Source organism: Alexandromys fortis, unplaced genomic scaffold (genome assembly GCF_014885135.2).
Source record: "Alexandromys fortis isolate MF-2015 unplaced genomic scaffold, M_Fortis_MF-2015_v1.1 scaffold_57, whole genome shotgun sequence".
NCBI lineage: Eukaryota > Metazoa > Chordata > Mammalia > Rodentia > Cricetidae > Alexandromys > Alexandromys fortis.
The window spans coordinates 9,458,867-9,472,960 of record NW_026067941.1 but is presented as its reverse complement, the minus strand read 5'-3'; the positions used below and the strand labels follow the sequence as shown (position 1 = coordinate 9,472,960).

At 41.0% G+C, this 14,094-nt stretch overlaps 1 protein-coding gene across 15 annotated transcripts in view; it reads right to left on the bottom strand.

The window, feature by feature from the left end:
- Mgam (maltase-glucoamylase) overlaps positions 1-14,094 on the bottom strand; it is a 240,025-nt gene that overhangs the window by 201,687 nt on the left and 24,244 nt on the right. For all 15 annotated transcript variants that reach the window (XR_007592850.1, XM_050148095.1, XM_050148104.1 and 12 more), the window contains exons 4-11: positions 8,460-8,577; positions 6,759-6,868; positions 6,097-6,248; positions 5,488-5,659; positions 4,145-4,244; positions 2,204-2,316; positions 1,433-1,558; positions 195-326 (exon numbers count right to left, since the gene is read on the bottom strand). Coding sequence is in view for 14 of the 15 variants with exons in the window: in XM_050148095.1 (XP_050004052.1) it covers positions 195-326; positions 1,433-1,558; positions 2,204-2,316; positions 4,145-4,244; positions 5,488-5,659; positions 6,097-6,248; positions 6,759-6,868; positions 8,460-8,577 (1,023 nt within the window). In the remaining variant the exon portion in view is untranslated. The remainder of the gene's footprint in view (positions 1-194; positions 327-1,432; positions 1,559-2,203; positions 2,317-4,144; positions 4,245-5,487; positions 5,660-6,096; positions 6,249-6,758; positions 6,869-8,459; positions 8,578-14,094) is intronic.

Sequence of the window (14,094 nt, the reverse complement as noted above, 5' to 3'; positions counted from 1 at the left end):
AATACAATGAAAAAAGTTACTTGAAGCTAAAGACTGAACCTCAATCAAGTCTCCAATAAAACATGCACATTCAAATGTAACTACTGAAGGCATTAAAATATCTTCATCTCATTGGAGGCCAAGTAGGGAGAAGGGAACATAATAAAAAGGATGAGCAACCACCTGATTTCTGAATTAAAAATGGAAGCACATACCAAAATGATAATAAGTTTCTGCCCATTATTGTGTAACTCGTTAGCAAACTCCGGGAAGCCTTTATAATTCACTGGGTCATAAGTGAAGTCCTTCCTCTGGTCCATGTAATCGATATCAGCATGTTGCACATCCTGAAAGAATAGCAGCATGCACAGTTCAGTACCTCTGAATTTCCCTGCTAAAGGGAATCACCAGTATCACCTTTAGTCTTCAAGAGGAAAACCAACTCCTGTACTGGAATCCAAATGCAGAGCTATCTGTTACCAAATTCATCTTCTTCCAGAGCTATTTTGGAAAACAAATGTCCTCCTTATCTGCCTAAGGCTCAACCCTGCCCCTGCAATCAGATTAACTGCACAATTTATGACAAACCACTGTCACCAAGAAGATAAATGGTTATGATGAAATTACTTCCCTAACTTAACTAGTTTCTTACCTGTCTGAGCCAGTTTAGATTACTTGAGCCTGAACCAGTTTTGTGCATGTTTGTGCATGCGCACCTGCATGCATCTCTCTCTCTCTCTCTCTCTCTCTCTCTCTCTCTCTCTCTCTCTCTCTTTGTGTGTGTGTGTGCGCGCGCCCCTGCGTGCCTCTCTCTCTCTCTCTCTCTCTCTCTCTCTCTCTCTCTCTCTCTGTGTGTGTGTGTGTGTGTGTGTGTGTGTGTGTGTGTGTGTGTGTTGCCCTAACTCTTCGGGATCTAGGGTTTGGGAGCTGGAAGGCCTGCATTATGTGTTACCTGACACAAAACCCGAGAATCAAGTTTTTACCAAGACCTTGGAGAAGAACTCTTATAGTAGTGTTATAGTCAATCTCTGCCATGATGTTTCTAAATCCAAACAATCTAACCAAGACTAAATATAAGGTAATAAACCTACATGGAGAAGCATTAGCTAAAATCTGAGCTAAAAGGAGAACTAACTTAAGTCAAAATTAAATTCTGTAAAAATGCAGACACGACAAGCCTAAGGAAATAGAAGCAGTAGAATGATACACAGTCAGAAACCAGGTTGCTGCCTCATCTGTACTGCCAGTCTGCAAGGACTGCTTCCTAGTGAGAACTACAGTTCTTGGAAAATAAGGGATGGATCCGACAAAGTCTCTAGTATTCTAAGTGCATAAAAGTCATTCTGTTTCCAAAAAGCGAAAGAACTAAAAGAGGAAAAGTATGGGGAAGGCAGAGGCTGTTCCTGCTCCTCCGTGGATTTCTTTTTGGAGAACTGTGTTCAAGTTTACTTACAAAAGGGAGCTCTGCTGCACGGTTTCGATCCACAACTGTTTTCATCTTTTCTAGGGATTCATAATCATACCGACTGAGGTGAAACCCAAGTGCCCAGTATGGAGGCAGAGCTGGCCGCCCGATGAGCTGAAAGAAGCACGTGAAATGAAAAGTCAGTAATGTTGTGTGTGTACACATGGCTTACACAGGGTATCTTGCTGAATTGCTCTCTATCTTAGTTTTAAGGCAAGGTCTCACATGAACTTGGAGTTTATGAATTAGTGACTGTATCAGTGACCAAGACGCATTGCCCAAGGATTCTCCTGTCTCTGTCTCCCCATTGTGAGATTACAGATATGCACCACTGCATCCAGCCTTTTACAGAACTGCTGGGCTGCTGAATGCAACTGCTCATGTTCATGCTGCAAACCATCTTTTACCAACTAGTCCATCTCACAGCACAGAACTTTTGAAAATAAAGGCCTTTTTATGCATTGGTTCAGAGTATAAGATAGATTCAGTTTTTCAGTGTATTGATTCATTAACATTATAATGTTAGTTAACTTTTATATCTCCCTTTTCGGAGTAAGGGCAAACTTTGGCATCTCTGTATCTTCTTACATTTTTAGAATATAAAAACTTCATAAAGAAATTTCCCTTGAATATATGAGGTCTGTCCTATGTCTTATATGTGTCATCTCGGGTGTGTCTAGCTCACACATATGTGTTAAATTTACATCTCTTAAATGTTTGGTGTGTAGAATTCAGTCAAAGCCATGATTTCGTATTTACCTCTATATACTCTTGGACAACTTGCTCAGGTGTGTCCCCCAAGAACACATAGAAGTCCAGAATTCCCCCAATGGTGCGGTATGTGATTGCTGGAGTAGGCTGAAGGGTAATATCTTAAAAGATTAAAATAAACAAAAACAAAAATTAGGATTTGTTCTATCGAAACAACTACAAAGTTTATAGTCATAGACACTAACTACCTGAACTTTAGTAAAGTGATTTTTAATGTCCCACATTTTGTAAACAAATTCTGACATATATGAGTGCCAAAATATGTATTCTGCAATAACCTTCAATAGCAGGAAACTAGAATATCCTGACTCTTGTGCCATAACCCAGGCTCTATCCAAAGAATAACCAGGCTCACAAATGAATCCGGAATTAGTTAATGCAGCACAAAGCTTACTTGAGGCCGATGGCCTTGTTACTGAAACCCCTAGTTATTCAAGATCAGAGCCCCTCAAAATAACTCAGCTGTCACATATCCATTCCATGGAAGCAACAATGAACATCAGTAGCTACTGTCACAAGAATGTCACATACCCCCATCTGTTCTCAGGTCCCATGTATCTTTCCTGATACTTAATTCTCCTGCGCATGCCCATTTCACCTAGACTGCCACTGGTGAGAGTCTGCGCATGTCCATTTCACTTTGCCTGCTATTGGTGAGATTCTGCGCATGCCCATTTCACTTTGCCTACCACTGATAAGATGGTATAAAAAGCTTCAAGTTGCAGCCTTTTAGGTACTCAACCCTGAGGACATCTGCCTGTATATTCTTTGCATATGCAAATAAACTGTCTTTTGCTTGCTGGTATCTTTCTGGCAGTTTAGTTTGCAGGCCCACAAGAAGTATATCTAAGAGGGCAGGAGAAAAAAAAATCCCTCCGAACCCGTTGTTCTTATTCTATACCTCATTATTACTGTAAATACACAACCCAGCTAGACAGTCTGAAGTACTAGCCTCAGTGAAGAAGAGTCGCGGTAAAGCAGGTCAGAGACTATATCGTAAGTGTCAAGTCCCACTAAGCTCCCATCACCCTCCTCAGCAGTTGCCTCCTAGGCTTGTTCTGTGTCTAGTGTCAAAGGGTCTCAGAGGCTTCTGAATGCGCTCAGGTCACATAGGACTAAATCACACAGAGAACCTAGGACCTTGTAGCTTTCCCAACTCATGCTTGTGATTTCTTTTAAAACCACCTGAAACTGGATAGTGTGTTCTTTTTGTCTGTTCTGGGGCTGTTTGTGTTCTATCTAGAATGATCTTGGATCACCTAGATTGCTTCTCAAACCAAAACGAAAATTGTGGTGAGGGGTTAGATCTTTCTTTCTTACTTACTCTTTAAATTATTGCAAACTGATAATGTCTATAAAAGAACATGATACTATTATGAGAAGAAGACTTATGAAGATCTTTGGATGTTGAATTAATGCTTAATCTCAATATCTATACTCATCTTGTATGGACATAAAAGACTATGTGAACCCCATCTTTAAATGACAATGATCGAATCCAGTGATAATCAATTAGGAACGTAAGTCTCCATATCCTATGCCCACCAGCAACCCTGGATTTTGATCCATCTCTTCTTCCCCTGTGCTGACTATACTGGAACTGCCAGTTGAGATCACTTAATGTAAAACTAGGAGCAGTTATACTCTGTGGGTAGAACCTGTCTCACAGTAGACTACAGGAAGAGTTATTCTAACTCTGTAATAACAAACAATACAAAGGAGGTCACCAGGTTCAAGAGTTGAGAAGTCAGGGGAGAATCCTTTGCACACAGATCCCATGGGTAGACAGATAGGGATGTCACAGCTGGAGAACACAGCCAGCCATGCTTTAAACATTGTGAAAGGATTCATTCCTTTAACCAGAGTGCTGTAAAGGGACTCTGATACATTCTGTGCTTGTTTGTTTAGGAATCGTCCTTGGTCCTTTACCCATGGCATTGCTGTTCATCAGAAACACTCCAAAGGAAAGTCCACTATTGTCTTCAAGGCACAGGAAGAATGTCTGCACACCATACAAGTTATGTCCATTCTATAGGAAAACAATTAAAGAACAAACATTTACAATTAAACAATCTAAACATCATGGCCAATGAAGATGCCAATGAATTTTTTATGAGTTCAATATCAGGAACTCACCAAGGCCAGCTGGCCTGGGTCTGAAAAAGCCTGGGTCAAAACTGGTCTCGCTGAACATAGCGGACAAGGAGGACTACTGAGACCTCAAGAACAATGGCAACGGGTTTTTGATTCTACTGGACCTATTGGTTTCTTGGGAGCCTAGGCAGTTTCGTGGATGCTCACCTTACTAGACCTGGATGGAGGTGGGTGGTCCTTGGACTTCCCACAGGGCAGAGAACCCTGATTGCTTTTTGGGCTGACGAGGGAGGGGGACTTGATTGGGGGAGGGGGAGAGAAAGGGGAGGCGGCGGTGGGGAAGAGACAGAAATCTTTAATAAATAAATTAATTAATTAATTTAAAAAATTCTCTATTTAGTAGACGATAACAAGTGAGTTTGTGCTTTCTCAAACAATGCACCAACTCTGACCGTTCATCTATGTATATGGAGATCTTGACTTTTGTTAAAATCTGGAAAGATCTGAATGCTGATAGAATCTCTCTTCTCAAAGAGGCCTGTCTGGTACTAACTTACTCTCATCTGCAAGCACAAGTGCTCTATCGAGTTTGATATAAATCAGAAGCAATACAGATGTCTAAGGAGTTGAAAGTCCACACCACCCCATGGTTGAAGCTCCAGATTGGGTCATGATCACCAGCTGCTTCCCATAAGCTGCTCTCTCAAAACATTTTCCATCTATCTGATGGGTATTTGGGTAGCGTGTTTTTAAATGAGACAGAGTAGGGATAAGATGCTGTCTCCCCTGCCTGAAAAACAGTTTACCACAGGATCTTGATTTCAGTGGGAAATTTATTGAGAATTTCCTATGTTCCACTTGTTCTTCTAGATACTTTACATGTGTTGGCCATTTAGTCCTCACTACCACCTATGAGTGTATGAACTCCGCTTTAAGTTTCATGCTCCACCGACTGAACTAACATTAACTATCTGAACTAACCTGACCTTAGCCTCATTTTGTAGGTGAGGAACCAAGACCCAGAGGGGTAAAAACTTAGCCAGAATCATATAGCCGGTAAGCAGAAGATCTCAAAAGCCAAACCAAGCAGTGTCACTTCTGATTCTCACTTTAAACTACAATGTCATGTGAACCTCAAGATGAAGGTTGATTAAGAGGAAAGGGGCCAGAAAGCTTACCGCATTGGGGAATGTGTCCCTGGCAAACAAGGCCCAGGTCTTCCAATTCATGTCATGCTGGTACTGCTGGTGGACTTGTTCACCCAGACCATATACATTAGCGCTTGGCAGGCGGGCGGAGAACTGCAGGAACTGGTCAGAAAACATGAGGGGCCCAATACTTGAGTCAAACCTAGACACAGGAAAGCACAGAAATGAGTGAGAAGGAGAGAGGCTTAGACAGGGCTCTTCCCAGCTCACTGACCCCATAGTCCCTCTGCACATCTTCCTCTGGCATTTGCCCATAGACACCAAGAGGCAAAACATCACTAGGCCAGGTAGCATTGTAGTACATACCTTATGTCTATTCCTTACACACCTTACCACAAGATCAGAGCACTGGACTTCAAACTGTTATAGACATTTAATAAGTCTTGAGTGTGCTCATGTGATTAGACAGATGGGAGAAAGGGACAAGAATAGTGTTCGGACAGAAGGGAGTAAAGAGGAGGAAGACTTCACACCACTCTCACACACACCTTTGGATCACAGTAAGGGTCAGCAGCTTACACACCTCCCCTTGTCATGACCGACCTACTCCCACCCACAGGATGATTTTCCAAAACTCACAGCACACGGTTGTTGCTTTTTCTGGTGACTTTGATGCTAAATGGCTGTTTCGAGACCTCCACTTGGTAGTTCAAGGGAGAAGCAGCAGTTCCGGTGAAGGACCGCACATGCTCATGGGGCACCTCATACCTGCCCTTGGTTGAGTCAGTCAGCTGTGCAGAGAGATGAATAGAAACAAACTCCAAATGAGAACTTATCTTTCAAAACTGTCAGCAGCCATTTCAAAACCAGCGCGTCCTATGTAGATGGTCCTGGCAATTAGACACTCATCAATCTGGCATTCCATCTAAAGGAATGTGCTTGTTATATTGCCAGCTTTATATGTATGTCTGTTGGGCATATGTTAGTCTTTAAGTGGAGATACACTGTGATTCTGAAGACTATCTCTAGAAAATGCAAAGCCGTGGTAATGTTTTGATTCCTTTTACAATTCTCACAGTATCTAGAACAAATGAGTGAAAACTGGAAATTCATTGGCAAACTCTGTATGTATTGAGGAAGTCACCACATAAGCAAGAAAGCTATCAAAGGCCTTGACAAACAAAGGCCACATGACTACACCAGGGAGTGACACTTCCTTTAGCAAAATGTTCTTCGTTGCAGGAAGTGCAGTTGTGAGGTATAAGAGTCCCTTTAAAGGATTTTTAAAAACAAACTACAACCTTAAAGTGGAAGCGGTTCGGCGTCTGGTACTCCGCTGTGAGCAGGATGTTCTCGATGTTGTTTCCAAACAGCGATGGAGAAGGCAAGTTTTTCAACTGGGCTGTGAATCCTATCATGTAGAGGAGAAAGGGTTTTTAGAGATGGTTCTGTACATTTGCAAATAGTGGTCACATAAAATTAAACTTCAGGTCAAAGGGGCAAACAGAAACCTTTATCTTCCAAAGAAGGGAAGATATAGATACATATCCCCTCGTACACACATCTCATCGTGGACTGGACCCTGAAGGTAATACTGTTAGTACTATATCCAAAACTACACAACCCTCTTCTATAAGATCTAAGTGAAAACACAACCCCAAAGGGCTAACTCATGCTACGTGATCAGGACTCATCCCATGTGGATCACACAGCTTTATGCTCTCAGTTGCTATTCCTTCTCAGTTATGTACTCAGTACATTACAGAGCATCTTATACACTGATGTCATCTCCTCAGTTAAACAGCACTCGGACAGAGAGTTAAGGCCTTGAAGAGTCCCACCCTTTCTTTACACTAGGAGCCTTACCACAGTGGTACCCACTGTCATCCTCACCCCAAAATGCTCATCATGATGCTTTTTTGTTTGGGGGTAGGAAGCATATTAGCCCACGAAGGTTGACGTTAACTAGGTGACTTCTGAAGCATGTTTATAAAACTGCAACAGCTTCCATTTCATAAAAATTACACTAGACTAGGGTTGAAAGGAATCTTGGAGATTATTATTTTCTTATTCCACACCTTAAAAATAATGAACTTGGTAACCAAAATAATCATAATAATTATTTAATTTGTTTAAATTTAACTTGTTTCTGAGTTTCACAGACGTTTAATTATATCATTAAACTTTCAGATAACTTGCATTGTCTCTACCTCTAACTAGTGGAAGGCAGCATCCCAGAACTTGAAGCTATAAACCCACCTGTTGATACAGAAATGATATTTTATCCATTAGCATCTGTTACCCTAACCGATGAAGCTGTTAGGAGATGATAGCAAAGCACCTGACTTCAGATTTCTGGAACAAGTTGCTCAATTCGTGGCAAAGTCATGAAGTGCACGAAAGTGAAGACAGATCTTTGCATGTGCACTGTGGTTGTGTAGCGTGGGGTTTTTATTAGACTCCTAGCAGTGGGAGTGAGAGTGTCCCTGACTCTTTTGCCTGCTCTTGGAACCTTTTCCCTCCTGCTGGGTTGCCTTGTCCTGCCTTGGTATAAGGATTCACATCTAGTCTTATTGTTACTTAGTATGCCAAGTTTGGTTGATTTCACTGGAAGGTCTGTTCTCTTCTAAAGGGAAACAGAAGATCAGTGATCTAAGGGAGAGGGGAGTGAAGAGAGACTGGGAGGAAAGGAAAGAGGGGATGTATTGTATGAGAGAAGAATAAAGAAAAATAAAATAAAAATCTTTTATACAAAAAGAAAGAAAATACATAAATATTTATATATAAAAAATGAAGCCAGAAACAGAATACTGTCTGTGTATTCCTGAGGAACAGGGTGATTACTGCTTGATGACAAAATAGGATCTAACCACTGATAAGAGCTATGCCCATTTCTGTCACATATATAGCGTGACAACAGGACAGTCTGTACTCTGTGCTACTGCAGGCTTCCTCTAGGATGGAGCCTAGCCTCCAGGTCTGGGGCTCCACCTTCAGCCTACCTGTACTTGTAAGCACAGGATCACTCTCCACTTGGTAGCCATGATCCTTGGAATAGTAGCAACGTACATTAGCAGCTCCCTGAGGATCCCAGCAGCAGCCACGCTGGTCACATGTGTCCTGAAATAGAGGTTAGACTATTAACTCCATTTAGTTCATTACATTTGAGGAAATACATATTAGTTCATTTGAGATTGTGATATCGGCAATTCACTTGTAAAAATGAGACTTGACACCAAGAGGCAGAACTTCTCCAGTTCTCCTTGTCAGCACTCTTCTTAAGAAGTGGTATAGGAAACATAATGTATGTCTCACACACAAAAGCTGATATATATATATATATCCCTTAAAATTCTAAACCATAATATATGTATATTACCAGTATTCAAAAATTATAAATGGAGCCTCATGCATATTATCTATGAATTAGAAAATGACAGAAACAGACTCTCTTCAGATACTTTCAACTCAAACCAATCTTGATTTGACTTTATTTGTTGTTTATTTATTGTGTGTACAATGTGGGGTGTCAGCTTTTGTTTGGGATCTCTGTGTATAAACTAAAGATACTCAGAACAGCAAATGCAGAAGCAGAATGCAAGGTATAAAGTCAGGACAGATCGTGTCTAAGGGTGTCCCCAGGTCTCCCTCCTTGGAATGTTCAGACGGACTAGGTGGAAAGACCATACTACTTTTTAAAGGCTTGAGGAAGAATTCTGGTAAGTCTATACGTTACACATCTGTATCTATGTTACACACATGTGACTATGTGTATGTATGTATGTATGTATGTATGTATGTATGTATGTATGTATATAAAATCTCAACTCCCCCAAAGGCAGAAAGTAATCTTTTCTTGACAAACCAAATAGGGTATAATAATTTTGCCTTAAGGAAGATGCCTGCCTATATCACAATTGATGTCTGAGTCTAATTTTAGAGAAGCATTCAGAATAAACATTAAACAGTGCAGAGAAATCTTTCCTTGTATGAGTGGGCTTGGGGCTAGTGTCTCCCAGCTAGTAGGAAACAGTGGGATGGCACTCGCGAGATTAGACCACAGGCAGAAGGTAGCCTTTGTCTCACTCATTCTATTTCACTTTCTCTACTCGAGCACCTACTATGGGAAAAGCAAGCTGTTATATCATGGAAGGGGCCACATAGTGAGGAACTCAAGGCAGAGTTCTTAGTCCAACTCCACAGAGCAGAGTCATGAAAATAACCCACATGAGTACGCTAAAAGCATCAATGTGCTCTCAGAAGACTCCAGGGTGGGTTCTGAGAATCACAAAGGTGCGGTTACCCAGTCAAACCAAAGTCAACAAGACTTTCAGTAGAGAAAGCAAGAGAAAGCAGACTTGTTCCTGTAAGCTATTATCTTTGGGCTAATTTGTTGCATAGCAATAGATGAGTAATATATCCTGTCATCCGGCCTTACAGATATGGAACTCAAAGTCCATAGCATGAAGGGCTACAGATGTGAAGCCCTGCTAAGGACTTCGTAACAACTGAGAAATCAAAACCACAAACTGTCTGTTCCTTTTTTCCTGTGTACTGAGTACTGCGAGACATGGGATAATGAAAATATGTCAATGTCTGGCGGGTGGCAAGGGAAAAAAATGGTGAGATGTATGAACAAATGCATTTAGATGAATACTAATTTTTATAATGCTGGCCAATACAAATATCTGTTATTCAAAATGCTTAGAACAGGAACAAAAAATGGTTTGAATTTCAGATTTCTTTTTAGACTTTTTCATATATGTATACGATAAAATTTTTTTGAGAATAGAACCCTCTAAACACGGAGTTCACCTGTTTTTATATGTAATACATATCCTGAAGATGAAATACTTTTTGGCTCTCCTCGCCCACCCCATTTTTTTACAGTACCGGCATTAAACCTAGGACTTCCTGCATACTAGGCTAGCACTCTACCACCCAACTACAACTCCAGGGTTTGTAAAATAGGCTTAAATAATTTTCCCCATGAAACAATGTTTCATTGCAGGAAGTTTTCCATGCAGCATCATGTCAGTACTCAACACCTTTTAGATTTCGGAGCACCCAGGTCTTGGATTTCTAAAGAGGCACGCCCAATCTGTTTTGAACATGAAAATAAAATGGTGTCTATGAGGTTAATCTTCCTGTGGGGCCATTTTACTGTGATCTAAACTTTAATCCACGGTTGTGCTATTGTTCAAAACTCACTCAGCTGATGCCTCGGGTTGCAGAGAAAAAAAGAAAAGGTGCTGGGAAGAACTTTAAGTGGGGTGGCTTTTATGTGTAACCAGAGTTTAATAATTTTTTCACTGAACTGTAAAAAACAAAGATCAGAGAGGCAAAAGTAGTGAGAGCATAATCGGTCTCTGTTGGTCAACTCAGAAATACCTGCTACTGCGGTGGAGCTGAGCAGTAGTAAGAAGTGGGAGGAGAGACAAAGCAGGGTTCACAGGGAAGGCATGGGACCACCTAGGAACGACTGCAGGGGAACGCTGTCACGCCAGAACAGAGACATGGAAGGACAAAGGCACACGGAAAGAAAGCAGACTTCAGGCACAAAACACCAAGTTCAACATGAGGATTAAAGTTTAACAGACACTGCCCAAACAGTACAGAATGTGTAACTACTAATACAGCAGGGAGGAACCTTCGGTCCTAGTAGGGAAAGAAGGAGGCAGAGAGCAAGACACAAGCAGGAAGAAGAAATACTTAGGAAAAGCAGTCCTGCCAGCTTGACTACCTAGAGACATCGTGATGGGGGCTGGTGCTACGGCTCAGCATGTACACAGCTCTCGCTTCAGTCCCTGGTACCCTGTTCCAGGCACCATCACCTATGCTTATAATCCCAGCACTACAGTGACGAACTAGAAAAATCAGAAATCCAAGGTCATCCTCAGCTACAGAGAATTCAAAGCCACACCATGCTGGATGCATCAGACACTGCCTCAACAATAAATACAAAGGCACAAGACTTGCAAATGTGTTGAACATTTTCTCTTCTATGTGGAATTAATGGGGGAAAGGACATGAAATGAAAGGAAACTCTTTAAGATGTGAAGTGGGGAGGACACAAGAGGAAGAGGACTGAGACTTTATACCAGGAAAATACCGCTATGAAGCCCTGGGCTTTGTGCAATTAATGTGCTAAACAGGAAAAGAAATGTAATTATAGTTAGAGAAACAAATCAGCAGAAAACTCCCTAGAGCAGACACAGCTAAAATTTAAGCTCACAAAGTCCCCGAAGACAAGCAAGTGAAAAGAATGGTGTGTAAAAGACAGTATTCATATCAGACAAGGCTCCCCAAACTCAGTACTGGAGGTACAGTCTCCCCGCTGATACGAAGCCTGCAGTCCACACAGAACAAATCACAGGCCAGATATGACACATAGCCAAGAAAGAAGAATCAAAATATGTGGGGAAAAATACTTCAAATCCCTGAATAAAATTCAGAGATCATTTTTTAAGGTACACTCCTGAGTAATTAGGAGAAAATGTAGAAAAAATGTAAAGCCATTTTACTTTTTAACAAAATAGACATATTCACTCCCATGTATCCACAAGTTTTTACATCAAAGAATTTGAGCAAAATTGGATCAAACTATTTTAAACAAGGGCATCTGTATTGAAAACCATCTTTTTTTTCTTATCATTATCCCTTAAGCCACAGAGATAACAGTTCTTTGCCTACACTTAAATTAGAATAGACATCTCAAATTATCTAAAAATGGCTGGAAGTGTACGTATAGCAGTATACATGGACACATGGAGGTGCTTTATAAATGGCCCGCTAATTTATACAAGGCATTCAGCATCTGCAGGCTGTTCATCCATGGGGTCCTGGGTAAGTGTAATTAGGCTTTATCACCGACACACAGATGACTGAACACACAGATGCAGAAAAACCAAATCAATGTAACCCCCATTTTAAAATAAAATTAATATCTACTCTGCCCAGTTCTTACCTGTCTTGACATTTAAGAGTGATAGAATTCAGAACCTGGAAACAACCTAGATGTCCCTGAAAGAAGTCAGAACCTGGAAACAACCTAGATGTCCCTCAACCTAAGAATGGATAACGAAATGTGTACATTTACACAATATAGTACTACTCAGTGGTAAAAAGTAATGATATCTTGAAATTTGCCGGCAAATGGAAGGATCTCGGGAAAAAAAAATATTGAGTGAGGTAACCCAGATCCATAAAGAGAAACATAATATGTACTCACTCATAAGCGGCTTTTAGACATAAAGCAAACTAAAAATAGGCTACAATCTACAACCCCAGAGAACCTAGACAACAAAGATGACCCTAACAGAGACATACATGGATCTAATCTACCTGAGAAGTAGAAAAAGACAAGATCTCCTGAGTAAAATAATAAAAAGTTAATAAAAAGAGAAAAGAGTGATAGAAGAGGAGAAATAAAGAAGTATTTCATATAACAAGATGACTGAAAAGAAAAAGTAAAACTAGAACATAATGTTGTCAGTATTGACAAAAGAGGTGGAGGTTGCTCTTCCCATTGAGTCTGACTGGCCTGTGACTGCACAATGCTGTTCCTGAGCCTGGCTAGTAAGAAGATAGGCAGGTTTTCCCCCATCTCTGGCAGCCCTGAGTTTTCATAATAGAAATTCAATTTCCCTACCCGATGAAGAGACCTCTAAGAGTCTCTGCGACCTCATGAAGGGGGAAACGTACTCAAGTAGAAATATTCTCACAGCTGTTTTGGTCAAGGTGCCAGATACATGGGTGAACCCATCTTGAATTTCTTCACCAGCACAGATCAGTCACCAGGATAAGCCAGTAAGTTACCATAGCCAGCAGCACTCAGAATAGAAGAGACCAAGTCAAACCCTGCATGGGTCTCTACTCCATAAAATCATGAATGGCAATATGATCACTGTAATTTTGTACCACAAAATAATCCAGGCATAGGCACATGCACCAATGACTCCAGTGCTCTGGAGACAGATAACAGGACTGGGCTGTGTTGGTTACCAACCTGGTTTCAGGTTCGATGAGAGAACCTGTCTCCACGGAATAAAGTGAGGTTGGTAGAACAGAGTCTGACATCCTCTCCTGGTATCCATACATATGCACCACATACAAGATTACCTAAACAGAGAGGCCGTGGTCTAAGGAAGCAGGGTTCAAGGCAATGTTAGTGAGTCTTTTATGTTAAAAAGCAACCTCCCCAGAGTTTGAGGGCTGCCAATGTAATGATGTTAAGAGGCAGAACCCCTTAACAGCAGTGATTAAAAATGGATGTCTCTATTTCATGAATGGGATTCAATGCCTTTTCTGTTCTCTCCCTGTGAGGATGCAGCAAAGGGACCTGCATCAGTGTGACTATGAACTTCCCAGCATCTGGAACTATGAGAAGTAAATTTCTGTTTATCATAATTTACTCAGTCTTGAGTATTCTGTTACAGCAACACAAAATTTATTAGGACAATGATATTCAGTCAAACCCAGAATCTGTGTTAGTCAGAGGGCTCACAGTCATCCAGCACTTCACTGAATAGCTATGTCATTGAGCTAAGGAGAATAGTAGCCAAGGTAACCTCAGGTCAGTGCTCTACCATTATGGGCTTCACATTGAAGACACTAAATATTTCTAGAGCAAGGACA